Source organism: Ovis aries, chromosome 23 (assembly GCF_016772045.2).
Source record: "Ovis aries strain OAR_USU_Benz2616 breed Rambouillet chromosome 23, ARS-UI_Ramb_v3.0, whole genome shotgun sequence".
NCBI lineage: Eukaryota > Metazoa > Chordata > Mammalia > Artiodactyla > Bovidae > Ovis > Ovis aries.
In genome coordinates, this window is record NC_056076.1 from 22,245,537 (window position 1) to 22,268,233 (window position 22,697).

General features: G+C 49.8%; 1 protein-coding gene across 7 annotated transcripts in view; it reads right to left on the bottom strand.

Moving 5' to 3' along the window:
- Positions 1 to 334: 334 nt before the first annotated feature.
- The window catches only part of MAPRE2 (microtubule associated protein RP/EB family member 2), a 186,512-nt gene continuing 164,149 nt past the window's right edge, over positions 335 to 22,697 (bottom strand). For all 7 annotated transcript variants that reach the window (XM_012103352.5, XM_012103351.5, XM_042239398.2 and 4 more), the window contains 3 exons: positions 17,781 to 17,920; positions 9,580 to 9,738; positions 335 to 3,341 (listed from right to left, as the gene is read on the bottom strand). In XM_012103352.5, coding sequence (XP_011958742.1) covers positions 3,267 to 3,341; positions 9,580 to 9,738; positions 17,781 to 17,920 — 374 coding nt within the window. In that variant the 3' untranslated portion in view covers positions 335 to 3,266. The remainder of the gene's footprint in view (positions 3,342 to 9,579; positions 9,739 to 17,780; positions 17,921 to 22,697) is intronic.

Here is a 22,697-nt window from a genome sequence, read left to right on the forward strand (position 1 = left end):
TCTCCTCCAGGGGATCTTCCCACCCCAGGGACTGAACCCAGGTCTCCCACATTGCAGGCAGATTCTTTACCATCTAAGCCACCAGAAAAGCCTGTTTCTTTCTTTTTTTTTTAGTTGTAGAATTTTAAAACGGTGGTATAGCTGCTACATTTGATTTAAATATTAACCTGTAATTCCTGCTAAAACATCTGCCATCAATAAAAACAAGCCACCCTCTCCCCATGTAAACCATGTGGACTTTGTGTGAAATTTACATAAAGAACCTATTAGTATAAACATGCTCACTCAAAAGGAAACCTATGGCATAAAAATTTAAGACTCTATGGAACCAGGCTGATTTTAACATATACTTTTTTTTATTAAATATGTAAAAAGATAAACGCAAGTCAAGTTATTCACATATTCAGAGACAAAAAACTATTCTACCATGCGACAATAGATGGGTAACGTAAAATGAATGTGATACATCTGAATAAGACCTTTTCATCTATTATGTCATTACTTATCTATATTTATAATTAACAATACATTTGTTTACATTCCTTTCAGTTTACATTTAATATATAACAAAAGCTTTATGGTGTACTATTTAGTAAAAGTAATCTGAATGCATATTAAACCTTAACGGAATAATGGAAATACTCACCAGGGAAGGGAGGAGTTCCTGGTTCCCTTCTGGAGTTTACTTCTCTCGGGGTGTGTCTTTTGTCTTTTTTCTGCTTTTCTGCTGTTTTCTCTTTACCCCCTGCTTCAATCACTTCCTACCTGATATGAGCGGTGGACATACTATAATCAGCTGTGGCGGGTGTGAAAGGGACACTAAGACCCACGTCCAGCGGATGCTTCTCAGCCCAGCATGAGGATGTATGACGAGGGTGGGGGACATGGAGGAAAGCCCACGCTAGCTGCTGAGATGAATGATAGGGTACAGTCATCAGGGAGAAAGGAGCAGTCCTGGGAAATGAGAGGTGAGCTGCACTAGAGGCTGGGGTACAGCCAAAGAGGACGGAGAAACTTAGCTGTCAAAGATTCCCCGAGGCACCAGTGATGTCCCGTGCGGTGGAAGACGCCCCAGATGGAGACAGAAAGGGAAGTACATAGCTCCTCTCTAAATAAACCAAGAGTCTGCCCCAAGACACCAGGAAGGAAGCGGGAATAGGATGACTGGCCAAAGTTATCTTTGCCAGGTATCTGGCCAGTATGTTAATAGCCAAGAAAGTCGGGGGTCTAGGGAGGAACAGAGTGGCTGAGGGTCACTGGGGAGGCTTAAGCACACTACCCAGTAGTCACACCCTCATGATGGGAGCATGGGTCCTGCCCTGCCTGGCACTGGGTGTACCGACGTGTCCAGGGCAAGCAAAGAACTGGCCGGGAACTACTGAAGTGTCACCTGCACGGAACTACTTATTGTGCCTCTTCACCAGAGCTGTTTAAAAAGAAGGAAACTCAGCGAGTGCGACAGGCTTGGGAGGGGACACGCCGTGAAGCACGATGCTGCGTATAGCACGACCACGCCCTGCGACCAGGTGTGGGAGGACGTCACCGCAGAGAGCCAGGCCGGATTCCAGCCTGGGAGAAACGAGCTGTCGCCGAGGTGCAGAGCAAGCAGGAGAGAGAAGAAAGGGAAACCAAGCCCCACGGAACAGCTGTCCACTTCTGCAGTGTCCTGTAACAACCTCAAAAATACAAGCAATCCTTTTCACGTGTAACTCGATAAATACCACTCTGCCACCACCAAAGATCTGAGAAGACTCCTTTTGGTGGAAAGCTTCAAGGCTAGAATTTAGAATTCGTGTTTCATCAGTTAATAAAGAAATGTCAAAGCTTTATGAGACATAATTCAGAAATTTATTTGAAGCTTTTTCAGTTAAGAGGAAAGTGGGGGGGCACACTTGTTTGTTTTTTGTTGCACCTGCTAAGTCAAATAACACGTGAAAGAAAATCTAAAGTTAGAAACAGTGAAATGAATGATCCAACCATCTTTCAAAGGGGTGGTTCGGGGGGTGGGGGGAGGCAAAGATTTGGAAAGATACTAAGAAAATGTGCAAATATTAGTTTAAAAAAAATAAGGAATGCTTTTAATTCATTCATGTTTCCTCTATTTATGAACTGCCATGGTTTAGCGAAGGTCAATAACGAGGACCATCGTACTGAAGAGGGGGAATTCCTTTTTCCAGAAGGCATTGGGAGTCAGATTTTTCTGTGCTGTCTTTCCAGTGTCAACACCAGACTTCAGAAGCAGGGTTCTCCCTTGGGCTTACACTCCTATCATAAGGTCATCACTCCAGGCCTTCCAGCAAGTGTGTGGCATGCCCAGGGCTGCACACCCTGAAGTCACTCTTTAGGAGGAACCCCCTAGCGTGGATGACAGGGTTGGGGCTAAAACCCACATGAAGAGGCAGGAAGGACCTGTGCCTGTGCAGACCCCCTCTGACTGCAGACGCCCGATGACAGCTTTTGGGGAGAGTGGCTGCCCACCAAAGAGGACCCTGAGAAAGAAAACAGCAGGAGAACCTGGGTGGGGGCAGCGGGGAGGGGCAAGCGGTTGGAGGGCCAAGTCGAGATGGTGTTCTCCTCGAGTGAATGTCTTTCAAAACTAACAACATACTGTGTGGTTGTCTAACATGCGGATGGATGAACACTGCTAGGCCCTGAAGTCCTAGTTTTGATTCCTTTTTTCTTCCCTTTTGTTTGTGAGTGGAGGGAGAAACTGACTCTGTGTTTTTCCCCATGAAACAAGTCACTGTCATATGGCTTTCGTATCAAGTTATCTCTTTCCCTTTGTTCCAATTTATTATTTGACCAAATTTATGTTCACAGAGGTTAGACTTGCAAACATCAAAGCACCACAAATGTGTGTGACATCTAGTGACACTGGGTTGAGAAATGCCAATATAAATACCATATATCAAATTACCATTGTTTCACACCAGGATAAAAAGGGAGTGGTGGTGGTGGTGGTAGGGTTGGGGAGAAGTTGTTCTGGAAAGAAATGCAAAGAGCAGAACCAATCTCAAGCAGCCAAGTGGGGAAGTTGAAGGTGTGTGGCCCCCGGGATGTCTTGGGGAGGCCACCCATGGCCGCTGCTAGTGTGTCTTGGCAAAGGAAATGGGAACCGAGGGCGGTGCTGGCATGGGCGCTGGCGCGATGATGTAACAGCAGACTGGGAACAACTGGTTTCTGATGAGCTTGAGGCCACACGTGTTCCAATTCTCCGGAAGAGAAGTTCCCACCACAGCGGAAGTGTGGAGAGCTGCCGGCGCGGTTCAGTACTCTTCCTGCTGCTGGGGTTGCTGTTCGTGGGCTTGCTCCTCTGCTTCCGGCTCCTCTGGGTGGCCCTCCTGTGGGAGCGGGGGGAGAGGGGCCAGGGGTGGGTTTCAACTGATGGAGCTCACAGCCGGCCCCGCCGTGTCCCCGGCCCCGCAGCGACTGCGCGGCAGGGCGTCTCCATGGCGCGAGCCGTGCAGAGCCTCCCTGCTCCTGGGAGCCGAGGCACAGAGAGGGACGCCTTCCCGGGACGCCTTCCCGTCCCCCGCCCCTTCAAAGGTCGGATCCTTCTAGAACACGGCCAGCAGGCTTTGTGCAGCACGTTTTCCTTCTATCCACTTTGGAAGCACAGCCTCACAGTGTATGATATACTTTCCCACCCTCCGTAAGACAGTAAACCAAAGGACCCAGGAGTGTTATGATAACCAGGGGTGAGCCTGCTGTGTCAGGGCACTGAGCCCCAGGACCCCGAGGGTGACCGAGGGCTTCCTATCTCCTCCTCACCTGGTAGCGTGTCTGCTTGAAGCAGACTCTTTGTTATAACCTGTTACTCCTCTGATGTGGAGAAGCAGCTTGTCAAGAGTGGTTAGTAAAGAAAAGGGTGACAGGCACGGTTCCAGGCTGCCCCCAGCCAGGCGGTTTCTCCATGAAGGGAGCGCAGGAGTTGAGCTCCTTCCGGCTATCTATTTTGGGTACGTGAGGCGTTTTTTGCTTACTTTTGATGGCTGAAGTGTTCCTCTACTTGGTTCCAAAGGACCTATTTACTACTTGCCTTTAACCCAGGGAAATACATTGTGAACACCAACACGGGGGAATAGCAACCTTGGTCAATCATACCTGTAAATCTTTTAATTTTTTCACCTCTCAAATAATAGTCAGCTCTTTGTTACTGATCAACAGGACCAACTGCTGTCTCCAGAATGCACAACCCCTTGCAATGCAGTCAGGAGCACCCACTGGGACACAGACACACTCGTGTTCTCACACTTTGCACACTTCTTTAATCCCGCACTGGAAGTCAGAAGAGGTGGATTCAAGGAACTGTGGGCCTGTCACACCAGTGGTGGGCCCAGAAACCCACTCACCGGGTTAGGCCCCTCCCCAGGCCTGCTTTCCACACTTGCTGAGCAAGGGGGTAGGCGCAGTGTCCCAGCCTAGGCCTCGGGTCTCCACCCCTCACTCACGGGGTGCCCCTGTGACGTCACACATCTCTTTGGCAGGAGCCTCGGACCCCAGAGCACTCTTCTTACTGGGTAATGCGGGTGTAAAGAGCAAACATCCTGCGCTACCAAAGGATTGCTAATGCCTGGGGTGCAAATGAAGGTGCCCTGAAGGCCTGGCAGGACACACCCATCACACGTCACCATGGGGAGCTCCCAGCCCGCTGTGCCATGGAGGCGCTCACACTCAGAGATGATTTTTCTCTTCTGCCCCACGCAAGAGGGAGGAACTCAAACACACAGGCGAGGAGGCAGCCAGGCGAAACCAAGGTCAAATACATGACTCAAGCACTGGGGCGCCACCTGCTTAATTAAGCCTAACATTTGCATGTCAGTCCATCACTGCTTCCTAAATGATTAGCTGTCAGCGGCTGCTTTGGAGTTCCTTATTCTTTCAATGATCAGCAGAAGGAGAAGCAAGCCGCAAGTCAGCCCTGGAGGGGGCTCTGGGCTACTGTGGGCGGAGAGAGGGGGCGCCGCCCACCTTCCTAGATAGAGGCACATCCGGCTGTTCTTTCCTCTGCTTTGTTAGTGCTGTTTCCTCTGCAGAAGAAAACACTCCCCCGTCCTGAGCTCTGCAACTGGTCACATTCCTCGTCATCTTTCAACATCCAACACAAATGTCATCTTCTCTGTGAAGTCCCGGCCTATCCCTCCAGGCTGTCTTTATGTGCGCCCCACACAAGTTTATTTATGTCTCCATTACCGCATTTATCACAGCCTGACATATTCCAGTCGGTGGTGTCCGTGTTCTCTTGCTCTCGCCAGGGCGGCAAGCTCTGCGAAGGCAGGGGCAGTGTCTGCCTTCTATATACCCAATGCTGCGTCCAGTGACAGAAATGCAGGCTGAATCCAAAAGACGTGGGTGGAGCTGGGGAGGTAGCTTAAGCCGTTCCACCCAAAGTGGCTTCCGGGACAGGATCGCAGGAAACACGCGCCTCTGTATGAGCAGGTGACCCTGCTGACAAGCGCAGGGCAGCAGCTACCCAAGGCCTAAGCCGACACCTGTGGCCCCAAGCCAAGTATTAAAGACGATGAGAATCATCAAGACAGCAACTGGACAGCGAGCTGGCCATCTGCTCTGGAAACTTCCCTGAGGTTTCTACGACTGCAAAGTGGACTCTGTTGACTTCTACACTCCAAACTCATCTGCATGTCTACATCTTCCAAACATGCTATTCTAGGATCGGCTGACTATGAGTCAAAGGCCAGCCAAGGTGAAATAAAGACTGAGGGAGGAGACCTCTCCGTCTGCAGTGCTGACGCAGGGTCCGTCTGTGGTTAGCTGCCGAGCAGACCCTCGGCGTGGCCTCAGATTCCTCAGCACCTCTCCCACTTCCAGGAGGGAGGCAACCAGAAACCTCCGCCTCTCGGAGGTGCACACGAGTCAGGCCAGCGGCGACAGGAATGAAGTGCTGGCATTTTTTCCCGAACACCATATGCATCATGGCTGCATGTCCAGCCAGGACTGAAGTGTGCGAATGGCCTGAAAACAGGACGCACTGTCAGGGTGAAGCACAGAGAGGGGAAAAGGAGGCTTCTGGAGCTTTCGGGGCGGGTGCAGCATACTGTCACGTTCTAAGCAAGGACACCTGGAACATTCCAGTGGATCCTCTATAGAACACTCAGCATAGCCTGAAATGCTTCTTTTGGAGCTGTCCAGACCCAGAGTTGCATGAGAAGTTATCCTGGAATGAGAAATATTAAGGCAGCAACTGCGTTTGAAGTTGCTGAGCACATTGTTCCCCAACTGACACCTTTCCTGGGCAAGGGTGGAAGCTTTTTTTTTTTTTCAATTTTGTTTCTGGCTGCACTGGGACTTGGCTGCTATGCGCAGGCTCCCTAGGTGAGGTGCACCGGCTGCTCGTAGCGGCGACTTCTCTCGCTGTGGAGCAGGGGCTCTAGAGCGTAGGCTCAACAGTTGCGATGCACAGGCTTAGCTGCTCTGAGACATGCGGGGTCTTCCCAGATCAGGGGTCGAACCCATGTCAACTGCATTGACAGGTGGATTTCTTTACCAGTGAGCAACCAGGGAAGCCCAAGTGGATGCTTTTTAAAGGCTCACTCCCTTAATGGTAGAGCCTGGATAAGCTGGGAGGCGGCCACAGAAACAGGATCCGTTATGCTCAGGGAGGGAGGCAAACCTTGGTGGGTCTCAGGTGTCTAGGATGGTTCTGTGAACCTCTAGGGAGACAAGCAGGGAGCAGAGCAGGATGACCACTCCTGAGCCCTTCACCGTCCACTGCTAGGAAGTGTCACGTGTACACGTGTGTGCAGTAAGGAAAATACCCTGCAGTGTCCGGGCACACAGCAGTCACCCCCATCTTTCTATATAGAAACCAAGTTTTTAAAAAAATGGATCCTGTCACATTTTAAACAAGGACACCTGGCATATTGCTGCTGACCCTCTATGGAAAACTCAGCATAGCCCTTAGTGTTTCTTTTGGAGCTGTCCAGACCCCGAGTTGCATGAGAAGTTATCCTGGAATGAGAAACATGAAGGCAGCAACTGGGTTTGAAGGTTTTGCTCTGGTCACCCACACAGGCAGTTTGTGTTGTCTATCTTCTAGATTCCAGCGGCCTGGTTACTGCCTCTAAATCTCTTCCTGGACTTCAGATGATCCCCAGCACACACCCGGCAGCAAGGCCACCGTCTCTCTCTCCTTCCGACCACGTTTCTTTCTCTCTGACGACATCAGTGTCGTCTCAGCCAGAACAACAAAGGCGGGTCTGGCGATGCTGCCAGCCCGAAGAAAACGGACGTTCTCGATGGATGCTGAATTAACAGGAAGCCCAGCGGCCGGAATGATACTTTCGAAGGTGCCAAACGACAAAATGAGATGATGGGAGTTGTCTGAGAAAACCCAGGGAGGACTTCAACTAATTCCTGCTTCACATACAGAACACGGGCAACTCAATACTGTCCATTAGACAAAGTCTCTCCTGTAGTTTCCCTACGTGGTGTTGCCTTTACTTTTGCCCTTGCCCACGGCACCCAATATACTGAGAAGTGGGAACACAATCCTTAAGATTTGGGGGCTTTGAGTTAGAGAAACCTGGGTAGTGATGGAGCATATTAAGGGTGGATCGCTGGACAAGTAATTTTATATCTGTGATGCAGAGGTAAGTAATAGTACTCACACGACGAAAAAGGATGTGGTGAGAAGTGTATTTAGAACACGAATGTAGTATCTAGCACGTGCTAAATGTGCAATGTCAGCTATCACAACTGTTCCTATTTAAAAGGCGTTCCTATCTAAAATATTCCCTGTTTAAAAGGTGGCTCAGGCTTGCAGAAGGGAGGGCATGAACCCAGCACTCGAGTTCAAAAGCAAATGATGATGCTTATTCACTTGGGCATGTTCTTTAATTTCTCTGACGCCTTACTTTCTCTCATCTGTAAAATGGGATAACACCCGCATCTACTTAATTCTCTGGAGAATTAAAGGAGCTGACACATGTAGGCTCCTCCCCCTCATATCCCATCCCAAGAGTCTGTGGAAAGGCCCTGCTAATAAACCCATTAGTCCCAGTGACTGATGATGTGCTGAAATATTACTTCTTTGCGGGGAGGCAGGGTGTGTGTTCATTGCCTATACTCTGCAGAATGGCTCGCTGAAGCCAGACCTCAGCAAGCTGGTGCTGGTGTGTGTGCTGGGGGGTTGGTGGTGGTAGAAACGGTCAAACAGAAGCTGAGTGTGTAGTCATGGAGGAAGACACCCCTGAACTCTCTCCCCCGAGCCAAGAGCGCTTGCCCACGGCCAGCCCTCACGTCATTAGCCAGGAAGTCGGGAGGCCCGGCCAACCCTTCATTTGGAGTTTGCTTGTTGGTGCTCTTACACAAGGACTCCTTCCTGGGACAAGATCTGGCTGGAGGTTAGGAGCAGAAGGCTTTCCCTCCTGCTGGCAGCGTGGTAGGAGGTTCCATCCTGCAAGATGCCCTGCTCCCGTGAGCAGGCACTAGCCTGGACGGCAGCAGCACGGTTCACTCTGGCTCACGGAACCACACAGACCTCATCAGGTTCTGCCTCAAACAAGCTTGTGAAGACAATAACCACAATTCATCGAGTGCCTGACAGATGACAAAGCAGTCTGTACACACAGAACGTCATGGAAACGCTGCCCTGGGTGGTGCAGAAACACTGGCAGAAGGACCCTTACCACCCGCCTGGCTCCCCTGCCATCCACGGCACCCAGGGGGCCCAGCTCCCCTGCCGTCCACAGTGCCTGGGGGGCCCAGCTCCCCTGCCGTCCACAGTGCCCGGGGGGCCCAGCTCCCCTGCCGTCCACACCGCCCCGGAGGGCCTGGCTCCCCTCCTGTCCACGGCACCACCCTCCAGAAGGCGAAGCCCCACTGGGCTCCCAGTCCCGCTGCTGGGGGGCTTCTCTCGCCCTGTGGAGGCGGGCGTGGGGTGACCAGCCCTGGGCTCTGCCGTTCATCCTGCCCCTTCCCTGCCTTGTTCCCAAGACTCCCGCTCCTCTGGTGCTTCCCACGCCTGCTTCCCATCCCTCCAGATGGAGCCACCATGTGGGTCCCCCTCACATTCACTCATGGGGAACAACCCTGGGCCTCCCCGCGAAGGAGGCCATCCAGGAGTATCTGCCCACAGAAGGCCGTCCCACGATGCTACTCTGTGCTGGTGATGAGTAACCAAGACAACCAGCCAGGAAGGCAAAACCAGACGGCCGTGGGGCTGACGGGGATGGGAAGAGCATCGACATTACTGTTTCCTTTCACCACGCCCTGCTCCGTCATGAAGAAAGAAGAATCTCCACACACACTCTTACTGCTCATTTGCTCGGGGAGCTGAAAACCACTTGAGGCTGCACAAGCCTGTTTCTCTCAACCCAAGGCCCCTCGGCTCTGCCCCCCACGACTGGTGATGTCCACTCCTCTCTTCTGGGATTTAGGAATGCAAGTCCCCTCGGCAGGGTCAGCGGGTGAGGGTGGTGCTGAACCCTCTGAGAACATCGAGGGCCCCGGCCGAGCTCACTGAGCCCCCGGGGCAGTCTCTGAAGGTACAGCCATCACTGCACCGTGACCAAGAGCATCACTCTAGACCACGAGCATCTGCGCTCCGCTCACACTCACGTGTTCGTCCGAAGCGTAGAGGACTTCCATTAGTCGCTGCACGAGATCGTCGTTTTCCTGCCCGTGTTCCTGGCACAGGAGCTCAATCTCTCTCAACTTTCCGAAGTAGAAATCCCTTTCTTTTTCCACGCCTTCGAGGGCAAGTTTTAACGAATGTACCTGGCAAGGGTGGGGAAGGTGGAAAAGAAAACCCTCAAAAAATACAGCATTAAGAAATATGTGACCAAGCCTGCCTGCGTATAAGGATGTGAGACGTGAACAGACAGACGTGCAGAAATGACAGATGTGCCACAATAACGGGTGGGCAAGTCCGGGGAGGGAGACAAAAGGCTGCTTTCGGAGCCCGAGCCTGGGGCCGGGAACCCAACTGCGGCAGCACGTCTGTCGCTCCTGTCAGCTGAGCATTTATAATAACCTCAAGCCTGGGGATCCTTCGACAGGAGACAGTTCCACCTGGGCTCCGAGTCAGCTTTCCTTTCCCACTGACATGGGCTGGGGCACATCGTCCCCCCCAACTCACTGGTCCTCTACAGGGAAGGGGGATGAGAGGGCACGGGGAGGGGGCAGCAACGGGGGGTGGCTGTGGACCCTCCTTTCTTTCTTCACGTCACTTGCATGGAGAGCTGCCCTCAGCTTTGGAGCCCCAGTTCCTCACCCAAACTGGACAAATGCTTCTGCGGGGAGCCAGGGGCTTGGCTGCACAGGGAAAACTGGGTGAGAAAGCAGGCTGAGTGGAGCTGCCTCAGTTCCTCTAGGTCTCGCTTCGAGCTCATCACAGAAAAGGTGATAGTGTGGAAGCCTCATTCCCTCAGCAGAACAGTCCCCATTTCCTTTTTTCTCCCTTGGTGCTGGTTCAGGGGCCTCCCAGCTTCTCACAGTGGTAAAGGGAAGGGGGCAAGTTATCAGGCTGAGTCCGACAGAGCCATCACCTGGGCTGAAGAAACCTGCAAGGGCGTGTAGACAGACCTGGTCTCAAATTCTAGGTTGCAGGGCCAGCAACCCCACACAGGCCCAAAGCATCACCCCTTCCTATTCTTGGAGAACCCCTCAATTTTTTTTAAACCCTTTGAGCAGTTATACATTTGTGCAAAGAACATCTGTGGAAGTAAACTAGGTCTTTCACGGTCCTCCTCAGGTGTAACCTCCCTCTCAGTATATGAAAAATCACCCTTAACAGGTTTCCAAAGATAATACTTGGAGTGGAAACTCTCTCTGTTTCTAGTAACGCCAGGCCTTTGCATGTGCTATTTAGCTGTCTGGAGTTACTGATTTATTCAAACAGATACTCAGCACATGCAGTGGCCCTCTCCTCACGCACTTGGCAAACCTGAATCCATCCAGCAAGACTCAAGGGTAGGTGTCTTCCTCAGAGTTAAGCCCACTGACGCCCTCATGTAGCTGCTCACAAAGCAGAGGAGGAGGGACTTCCTTGGTGGGTCCAGTGACTAACACTCCATGCTCCCAATGCAGGGGGCCAGAGTTCAATCCCTGGTCAGGGAACTAGATTGCACAGGCTGCAACTAAGAGTTTAAATGCTGTAACTAAAGATCCTGCATGCGGCAACGAACACCCAGTGCAGCCAAATAAAACAAATAATGAAAAACAAAAAGGCAACGGAGGATCACCAGCTTCTGACCATAACTCTTCTTTCTGATAATACTATGGCATGTGGCTTGTGCTCAGTTGCGTCCGATTCTTTATGAGCCCATGGACTGTAGCCTGCCAGGCTCCTCTGTCCATAGACATTCGTAAAAACTGAAGGTAACCCAGTTGCCTAAATTCCAGGGAAAAAAGAGAAAACCCTCTTGACTTTGGCATCCTCCTCTCCAGACGTGACCACAGGTCCATCTCAAGCCTGCACTGGTGTCAGAGGATGGGTCTGTGGAGTTCAGGAACCTGCTGACTGCCAGGTCCCCTTCCCTGGACCAGGCAAGAAAGGTCTCTGGATGCCTCTATCCCATGGAAACCACAGGCTCATCTGCCTCTTCCCTGGTGTGGTCTGTGCAGTGAACCAAGAGCTGAGGCTCAGTAGAAAACCCAGCCCAGGTTGGCCTGTGTGGCTATTCCAGGTGCATCAGGTAATATGTGCAGCTATAAACATTTCCTGGTAAAAACAACAGGAGCTAAATTACCCGGTGAAAGATCAGTTGGCAAAGGGGACCCCATTTTCACAGTCCCACTCCCATGTGTCAGAGCAGGAGCCTGAACGGTACAGGGGCAAACGCTAGCGGTGCAGCCTGGAGGAGAGTCAAGTTATCTTCTCCCGATTCTCCACCACCCTGGTGTCCACACACTGCAGATCTGCCCAGCCTTCCTGTCTGAGCCACAGACAGGGTCTGCGAGGGCTAACCAGGCCCACTCTCCTCGCCCCGTGGTCCCCAAGCATGGCAGGGACCCCACCCCACAGCCCCTGATTATTTCAGTCAAGTCTTTTCCTGCCCTGATTCATTTCTACCACTGACACTGTCTGGCACAGCGGTGCCTGCAGAGCATGTCATGGGAGACTGCCTGCATCAAGGCACGAGACCAAGAACGTGAGAATTCTTAAAGTCCAAGGCACTTGTCACCTTGTCTGTTACCACTGCTATTCGCTCTTTGGCTTGGGCACTGTCACTCGGCCCTTCCTTGTCTTCCTGTCCTCAGTTCCAGCACAGCGATACCTGTGTGAGGCTCCCCACCAGCTTCACGGGGGCACCTTGTAGGCTTTGGGGACAGAAAATGGAGGGAGCACTAACACAGCCTTGGAAGTACAGCTGGAGGAGGTGCTCAGTAAGCAGTTGGTGAATGAAGGCTCACAAGGTAGGAGGTATCCAACCTTCCCACCGGGGGACAGACGGAGGTACAGGGACAGAAGGAGGTATGGGCACAATGCTCCTCCATGTGTGGGCACTGGGGGCAGCCCGGGGGTGAGGCCTTTGAATGGAGGAATTACAGCCAGGGGGAGGAAGACCACTGAAACGTACTTCTCTCTGTTCCGTCTTCTTGAGAGTGGTCTTATGAATAGGACAGTTTAGTTTCCCTGGTGGCTCAGTGGTGAAGAATCTACCTGCCAGTGCAGGAGATGTGGGTTTGATCTCTGGGTCAGGAAGATCCCCCAGAGTAGGAAATGGCTACCCACTCCAGTATTCTTGCTTGGGAAATCTCATGGACAGAGGAGGCTGGTGGGCTATAGTCTATGGAGTTGCAAAAGAGCTAGACACGACTTAGTGACTGAGCATGCATGGTTTAGCTGAAGCATTGCAGAGAACATGGGCCCTCAGGGCTCTGGGGCTCTGGGTGAGCTCTTGGGAGCCTAGAACCAGCCCCAGGAGAGGAAGTGGGGCTGGTAGACGCAGGCTGTACAGCCAGAGGGGCAGGTAGGATCCAAGGTTTCCAGGCGGTTCTACTTTGGGTTAGAGGGTTGGGAACCTAGGTGTGGTAGAGGTAGATGATGATGAAGAACCATGAGATAATAAAGCTATTAAGAGAATCTGAGTTTCTAAGGAGAAAGGTTGAATGGTCCTATGAAGACCTACAAGACCTTTTAGAACTAACACCCAAAAAAGATGTCCTTTTCATTATAGGGGACTGGAATGCAAAAGTAGGAAGTCAAGAAACACCTGGGGTAACAGGCAAATTTGGCCTTGGAATACGGAATGAAGCAGGGCAAAGGCTAATAAAGAGTTTTGCCAAGAGAACGCACTGGTCATAGCAAACACCATCTTCCAAAAGCACAAGAGAAGACTCTACACATGGACATCACCAGATGGTCAACATCAAAATCAGACTGATTATATTCTTTGCAGTCAAAGATGGAGAAGCTCTATACAGTCAGCAAAAACAAGACCGGGAGCTGACTGTGGCTCAGATCATGAACTCCTTATTGCCAAATTCAGACTGAAATTGAAGAAAGTGGGGAAAACCGCTAGACCATTCAGGTATGACCTAAATCAAATCCCTTATGATTATACAGTGGACCTGAGAAATAGATTTAAGGGACTAGATCTGACAGAGTGCCTGATGAACTATGAACAGAGGTTCGTGACATTGTACAGGAGACGGGAATCAAGACCATCCCCATGGAAAAGAAATGCAAAAAAGCAAAATGGCTGTCTGGGGAGGCCTTACAAGTAGCTGTGAAAAGAAGAGAAGCGAAAAGCAAAGGAGAAAAGGAAAGATATAAGCGTCTGAATGCAGAGTTCCAAAGAATAGCAAGGAGAGATAAGAAAGCCTTCCTCAGTGATCAATGCAAAGAAATAGAGGAAAACAACAGAATGGGAAAGACTAGAGATCTCTTCAAGAAAATTAGAGATACCAAGGGAACAGTTCATGCAAAGATGGGCTCAATAAAGGACAGAAATGGTATGACCTAACAGAAGCAGAAGATATTAAGAAGAGGTGGCAAGAATACACAGAAGAACTGTACAATAAAGATCTTCAGGACCCAGATAATCGCGATGGTATGATCACTCACCTAGAGCCAGACATCCTGGAATGTGAAGTCAAGTGGGCCTTAGGAAGCATCACTACGAACAAAGCTAGTGGAGGCAATGGAATTCCAGTTGAGCTATTTCAAATCCTGAAAGATGATGCTGTGAAAGTGCTGCACTCAATATGCCAGCAAATTTGGAAAACTCAGCAGTGGCCTCAGGATTGGACAAGGTCGGTTTTCATTCCAATCCCAAAGAAAGGCAATGCCAAAGAATGCTCAAATTACCGCACAATTGCACTCATCTCACATGCTAGTAAAGTAATGCTCAAAATTCTCCAAGCCAGGCTTCAGCAATACGTGAACCGTGAACTCCCTGATGTTCAAGCTGGTTTTAGAAAAGGCAGAGGAACCAGAAATCAAATTGCCAACATCTGCTGGATCATGGAAAAAGCAAGGGAGTTCCAGAAAAACATCTATTTCTGCTTTATTGACTATGCCAAAGCCTTTGACTGTGTGGACCACAATAAACTGTGGAAAATTCTGAAAGAGATGGGAATACCAGACTACCTAACCTGCCTCTTAAGAAACCTATATGCAGGTCAGGAAGCAACAATTAGAACTGGACATGGAACAACAGAGTGGTTCCAAATAGGAAAAGGAGTTAATCAAAGCTGTATATTGTCACCCTGCTTATTTAACTTCTATGCAGAGTACTTCATGTGAAATGCTGGCTTGGAAGAAGCACAAGCTGGAATCAAGATTGCCGGGAGAAATATCAATCACCTCAGATATGCAGATGACAACACCCTTATAGGGCAGAAAGTGAAGAGAAACTAAAAAGCCTCTTGATGAAAGTGAAAGAGGAGAGTGAAAAAGTTGGCTTAAAGCTCAACATTCAGAAAACGAAGATCATGGCAACTGGTCCCATCACTTCATGGGAAATAGATGGGAAACAGTGGAAACAGTGTCAGACTTTATGTTTTGGGGCTCCAAAATCACTGCAGATGGTGACTGCAGCCATGAAATTAAAAGATGCTTACTCCTTGGAAGGAAAGTTATGACCAACCTAGATAGCATATTCAAAAGCAGAGACATTACTTTGCCAACAAAGGTCCATCTAGTCAAGGCTATGGTTTTTCCAGTGGTCATGGATGGATGTGAGAGTTGGACTGTGAAGAAAGCTGAGCGCCAAAGAATTGATGCTTTTGAACTGTGGTGTTGGAGAAGACTCTTTTGAGAGTCCCTTGGACTGCAAGGAGATCCAACCAGTCCATTCTGGAGATCAGTCCTGGGTGTTCTTTGGAAGGAATGATGCTAAAGCTGAAACTCCAGTACTTTGGCCACCTCATGCGAAGAGTTGACTCATTGGAAAAGACTCTGATGCTGGGAGGGATTGGGGGCAGGAGGAGAAGGGGACGACAGAGGATGAGATGGCTGGATGGCATCACCAACTCGATGGACATGAATTTGAGTGAACTGGAGTTGGTGATGGACAGGGAGGCCTGGCGTGCTGTGATTCATGGGGTCGCAGAAAGTTGGACACAACTGAGTGACTGAACTGAACTGAAGGAGAAAGGGGTATAAATCCAAGGTATTACAGACCCATGCCTGACCCTCTTCGGTAGAGCCTCAGGCACGTGGCCCCAGGCTAATTATTGCTGGCCTAACCACCTCCTATCCTGGAAGAACTCATTAGAGACATTGTGTAAGGGCTCAAACTGAGAATCAGCAGGTAATTAGAACTTTCCACACTTTCAAAACCAAAGTCCTACCCACCGGATGACTTAAGGTTTTACCTTTTTCATTAAAGTGTTCAGAATTGTAAAGAAACACCCTTGTTAGGCAACTGCTGGCTGTTTAACCAGATCCTTGTTTGCAAATATACAATTATCTCAAAAACTGTTTCCAGACTCTTGCTGGCTCATCAAGAATCAGATTAATCACCGGGATTGGCCCAGTGAGTGGCTGGGAACAGCCTGAGGACCTGGAATACAGGTTCCAGTCCCAGCGGTGGGGGTGTGCTTGTGTGCTTAGTCGCTCAGTCGTGTCCAACTCTTTGCGATCCCATGAACTGTAGCCCACCAGGCTTCTCTGTCCATGGGGCTTCTCTAGGCTAGAATACTGGAGTGGGGAGCCTATCCCTTCTCCAGGGGCTCTTCCCCACCCAGGAATCAAACTAGGGTCTCCAGCATTGCAGGCAGATTATTTACCAGCTGAACAACTAGGGAAGCCCAGGGGTCGGGGTTGCCGGGATAAAAGACTCTCCTCCCAACTCAGGGCGAGGATGGGTGTTTTCTACACGGGTTCCTGAGCTCCCAGTTGTCATATTACTTTTTTGTTTTGAAGTCTGCGATTGGAGTAAGCTATTTTTTTTTCTTTCTTTCTTTAAATTGGAGGATATACTTTACAGTACTGTGATGATTTCTGTCCTACATCAACATGAATCAGCCACAGGCATCCCTGTGTCCCAACCCTCCCCCCACCACGTCCCTCCCAACCCCGCATCTCCAGACGATTAAGAGCACTGGCTTTGGGTGCCCTCAGTGAGAGTTTGATGTACGTCATAACTTTTAAACTTTGCATGCTGTGCTGTGCTGAGTCGCTTCAGTCATGTCCAACTACTTGCGACCCTATGGACTGAAGCCTGCCAGGCTCCTCTGTCTGTGGGATCATCGGGGCAAGAATACTGGAGTGGGTTGCCATGCCCTCCTCCATGGGATCTTCCTGACCGAGGGATTGAAACAGTGTCTCTCTTGCGTTGGCAGGCGGGTTCTTTACCACTAGCGCCATCTGGAAAGCCCCTTAAGCTATGTATACACTTAGGCAAAGTTAGCCATTGTTGGTTAGGAAGCATATGTAAGCTTTCACATTGAATATTTCAAAGACAGCAGAGATACATTACTGCAATTCTAGGGATATTAGGTAAAAAAGAAAAGTCCTAATTCATGGCGGCCTTTCTGATGCCCCCACTCCTGGCTTCAGTGCTCCTGTGTACTTTCACTCTTTGGGGAAGGGCTTGGTGTTTGGCTTTTGCTGGTGCAACAGCTGGTGGTGTGTGTCTGTCTGTCTGTAGGTTCAGCGAGGGAAGGAAAGGTCTCTGTCTTGCTGCCACTATACGATCAGCATCAAATACAGTGTCGGTCACATCCAACAGGCTTAACCGACAGTTGCTGAAAGAAAGGAGGAAGGAAGGGAGACTAACCCTTGATGCCTATAACACAATCTAGACTGGCTCAAAGTGGCCGTGGTCTAGCCTGGAACTCCTAAGAGCACTGAGGTGTGTGTTTGTGGGGTGCAGATGAGGGGGTGGTTAGCCTGCCCGCTTGCATTTACCTGAGGCTGCCTCATCTGTCCTCCTGTCTCAATGTATTTCTGGTGTTGGCAGTCGCTCAGTTGTGTCTGACTCTGCGACCCTGTAGACTGTAGCCCGCCAGGATCCTCTGTCCATAGGAATTCCCAAGCAAGAATACTGGAGGGGGTTGCCATTTCCTTCTTCAGGGAATCTTCCCGACCCAAGGACTGAATCCACATCCCCGGCTTGGCAGGTGGACTCTTTACCACTGAGCCACCTGGGAAGCCATTCTCTCAACAGGCAGCTGTGAGATGGGTGACTTAACATCCTTTATTGACAACGGGCCACTGACTTTATCCCCCCAGTAGTTCCTTTCCTTCTGACCCGAATGAAGCCACTGGTTCCCTCCCCCCCCCCTCCCAGGCCCAGACGGGTCTGCTCATCTTGCCCTCACACCCGTCACTGCTGCCACAGACTGGGCAGGGGATGCTGAGTTACCTGTTCATTAAGCTGTATGACCTGCGTTTCTAAGTCTTTATCAGATTTGGATGCTGAGCCGCTGGACGAAGCCCTTTTGGCTGATGAGGGACGAGAAGGTGTGGATCCTGGTTTAGATGCTGGACTTGATTTAGCCGCACCTGAAAGTAACCAGAATAAATTACGAGCACTGGCAACATGAGAAATGCTTTTTCGGTTGACAGCAAAACTATGATAACAAAAGGAATTTACTAAAACATGTAAGAGGTAACTGCCAGCTACCCTTTCCCAGCACCGTGTGTGGAGTTAGTTGCACTGGTCGTGTCTGACTCTGTGCGACCCCATGGATGGTAGCCCCCCAGGCTCCTCTGTCCATGGGATTTTCCAGGTAAGAATACTGGAATGGGTTGCCACTTCCTCCTCCAGGGGATCTTCCTGACCCAGGGATTGAACCCTTGACTCTTACATCTTCTGCATTGGCAGGTGGGTTCTTTACCACTCGTGCCACCTGGGACATCCCTCCCAGCACAGAAGTAGCACAAACACACTGAGGAAGAGTGTACGCGATGAAATGAGAGCAACTTAACCCTTAACCCTTAATCCTGGGCAGCTTAACCCTTTGAGCAGTTATTCCCTCAAGTGACAGGAGATTAATGCAGTTGTCCTTTCTCCCTCCAGAGAGATGAGAATAGCAGACACAAAGGGATTTTAACTTGTTTCTTTCTTTCTTTTTTTTTTTTTTAAGAAGGAAAGGTTCTCTGATAAGCTCCAAGCATCACCATAATTGAATTTCTAATACCAATCCTATAACAAAGTAATACTTTAGGAGAAATATTGATGCAAATGTCTATTTTTTCTTTTAATGTATACCCTAGTTTCAGCCATTAAAAGACTCTAGCAGCCATGACCGGAGAAGGCAATGGTACCCCACTCCAGTACTCTTGCCTGGAAAATCCCATGGATGGAGGAGCCTGGTAGGCTGCAGTCCATGGGGTCGCTAAGAGTCAGACACAACTGAACAACTTCACTTTCACTTTTCACTTTCATTCACTGGAGAAGGAAATGGCAACCCACTCTAGTGTTCTTGCCTGGAGAATCCCAGGGACGGGGGAGCCTGGTGGGCTGCCGTCTATGGGGTCCCACAGAGTTGGACACAACTGAAGCGACTTAGCAGCAGCAGCCGCAGCCATGACATCTCTGTAGCAATAGGCACTCCTGGTACCCAAGTCCTGGCTTCTAAATGTTATTCTGCAATAAAAGGGCTTCTTGAGATATGGCTGACTCCAGGGGTGGACCTGGAACATCTAATGTCAAAGAGCAAGGATGTGCTCAAGAAGTAAGGTCAAGGAGACAGGGGTCAGACTGAAGGGGCTCCCAACTAGCCACACTCAGACCGTTTTGCAAACCAAAAAGAATAATGGCTGTAATTGTATTACAATGCACTGAATAAACAAAAATCTAGTCCACAATGAGGGGAACAGAGAGAAAGGATCTAAAGATCTTTACAGAACACTGACAGCTAGGAAATTGCTAAAGAAATGCTATAGAAAAAAATCACCGTTTTGCAGTACACTCAACTGATCCAGGGAAGTTTCATCCTCTGACTCTAAGACATTGAGAGGTTTTTGGAGAAGCAGATAGCGGCACATGTCAAGTCATTATCCTGTAAGTTGCTTATAATGGGAGAAGATATGCCTTTACAACAGGGAAGCCTGGGGATTAAGACAGTAACCAAGTTATTCAGCAGCATCGCTAATAATGACAGAAACCGGCCAAACTAAAAGACCACAGATGTCCGGCAAGACCTCATCTACCTGAAGCCCAGCTTAACACAGGCTCTCCCTATCTAGAACTTGACAGACATAGAAAAGGGCTTCTGCAGCCAAAACAGAAGGCACAAGGTGTAAGCAATGAAGTTTACACACTTCGCGGGTTTAGAAATTCAGAGCCACTGCTGAGGCCCAGCCACACCCTCTTCCTCTGAACAGCTCAGTCTGGTGCAGGTGCTCCCACTGGCCCCATTCTCCACCGCAGTCCCCCCACCCCCTGGCTCTTGGGGGTTTAAGAACTCATCACTCTCTGCTCTGTAAGCTTTGCGCTTAGCACAATACTTGGCAGAACATATATATGGTGAAGGAACAACTGTTTAAATAAACACAGGAACAAGTAAATAAAACCTGGTTATGTGGTTTCCAACTTTACATTTTATTTCCAACTTTACAGTTTATTGGGACCAAGAGGTGAGAAAAAGGCAAGGGGTTATACAGGCAAGCTAACAGCAACAAGTTTCAACCAATCTCCTAATTACAAAGTAGCAAACAGGGAAGACTATAAAATTTCTCTGTCTTCAGGTGCCGGAAGTCATTAGCGAGAGGTGCCAAGTCATACACACCCTCAAGAAGCATTGATGGCAACATACCCTTTAATATACATGCCTATTATAAAGGAGAAAAAAAAGAATTTTCTTCTAGAAATACAGGGAAATGCCTAATATGCTGAAAATCAGAATGCTTAAATTAGGTATGACTGAAGAAGTTTGAGTATGCACACCTTTAGTTACCTGGAAACCTCACTTATGCACAAGACCCTCCCAAGTATAGACAGTGGATGGCCTGTTTTGTGATTCACCAAAGCTGCGAGGAGCCTTCATCTTTGTAGAAGCCTAGAGAAAACACTCCTGGACACGGCTTCCATGTCCCACTGACCAGGTTCTCTAACTCCAGGCCAAGCCAACAGGGTAAGGAGCACAGCGCAGAGAACAGCAGGGAAGGCAGGGCGAGGATGTGTGGGCCTGGCAAAGAGCCTTCTCCAAGGGCGGCCACCAGCCAGCCTCACTGGGGAAGCTGCTGTCGACAAATCAAGTCACTGCAGATATTTTCATGAGCTGTGTGTCATATTTTAATATAAAGAAGGTCTAACAGAATGTAGCTCAAAGACTGTCCAGGACCAACCTCTTTTATTACTAGATGCAGACTTACTAAGTGCCTACCATGAGCCCTGTGCGTCCTCAAAATCTCAGTGGGTGGAGAATTCACCTGCAATTCAGAAGACACAGGAGACCTGGGTTCGATCCCTGGGTCGGGAAGATCCCTGGAGGAGGAAATGGCAACCCATTCCAGTGTTCCTGCCTGGAGAATCCCATGAACAGAGGAGCCTGGCGGGCTACAGTCCATGGGGTCGCAAAGAGTCAGACACGACTAGGCGACGGAACACCAGAGTGATAAGCCCTGTATTGGAGGTCTCTGCTTTAGAGGAGCTCATGATCGCATGGGAGTGATCATTTAAGAATGCTCACAGGCAGAAAGACAAATAGTCTATGTCATCACTGACACGTGGAATCTAAAAAGTAAAGCAAGTGACTGTATAAATGTATTAAAAAAACCCCAAAAATCTGCCCAGGCAGGGCCCCTCTCAACATTCTTAGGAACAAGGTAGTGTTCTAGACGTGACCACAGAGCATGACTGGGCTGCACTCCCTCTGCTGAAACTCCTCCCCCTTCTCCTTTGAGTGACCGAGTCTAACATTCTTCAGGTCTCAGCTTAAATGTGCCCGTGCAGGGAGGCGACAGGACCCAAACACCCTCCACACAGCACCCATCAACTGGAGCAGTATAGAGTGATTTATTTAATGACTGCTTCTCCCATTAGACCAGGGCTTCCCTGGTGGCTCAGAGGGTAAAGTGTCTGCCTGCAATGCGGGAGACCTGGGTTCGATCCCTGGGTCAGGAAGATCCCCTGGAGAAGGAAATGGCAACCCACTCCAGTATTCTTGCCTGGAGAATCCCATGGACGGAGGAGCCTGGTGGGCTATAGCCCACAGGGTCACAAAGAGTCGGACACAACTGAGCGACTTCACTTTCTTTCTTTCTCCCATTAGAGGGCTTCCCAGGTGGCACTAGTGGTAAAGAATCTGCCTGCCTATGCAGGAGATCCCTGGGATGGGAAGATTCCCCAGGAATAGGAAGTGGTACCCCACTCTGGTATTCTTGCCTAGAAAATTTCATGGACAGAGTAGCCCAGTGGGCTACAGTCCATGGAGCTGCAAAGAGTCGGATACGACTCTAAGCAACTGAGCACTCCCATTAGACTTAAACTCCAACAAGGCAGGCGTTGTATCTGGTTTGTGTTCTCAGGGCCAACCACAATGCCTGATCCGGAGGAGACACTTGATAGTTACGCTTTTGTGACTCATGACAGAACTCCTGGGAGAGGCAGGTATCCAGGGGACAGGTCCCAGGGGAAGCTCGAGGAGCTGACGGCAACTTCAAAATCACTGACAGCAAGAGCCGGCACTATTCTGAAGGAAACCAAACAAAACCCACCAGCCTCCCAGAGAGAGAATCTCTGACTGGGCTTCAAGGTCACCTTCCATCATCACTTAGGCCCTTTAGAGATGGAATCAGGACAGCAGTTCACCTGGGTAAACTCAGTCGGTAAACAGTTAACTCTGAGTAGCGGGGAGCAAGGTGGTTTGTGCTGGGCTGTCCGAGTCTGCCTTGTTCTCGTCCATGCCTCCCCTGAAGGGAACAGCCCTGCGGAAGGGGTTTCCCTAGAGGGCGACTGACCACCCCCCACCCCTCTCCTGCCAGGCAGGCGCTCCTCAGCAGGTCAGTACCTGGGATGGGGCTGGTTGCAGGAGCCGAGTGAGATCCATCGGACACACATTCTTCTACTCCACCTTACCCAGTCTCATGTATTTTAAAAGAAAAGCATGAAAGGAAAAGAAGTCGGTTGCTTGTAAAACAAGGTTGTGTGTACTTGCGTGCTTAGTTGCTCAGTCATGTCTGACTCTGCAGCCCTATTGGACTGTAGCCGGCCAGGCTCCTCTATTCATGGGATTTCCCAGCAAGAATATATTTTCGGGACATCATCAAATGCAGCTTGCAAAAAAAAAAAAACCTGAAGTGTCTGATAAGAAGTTAAAGTAGAAGACGTCAG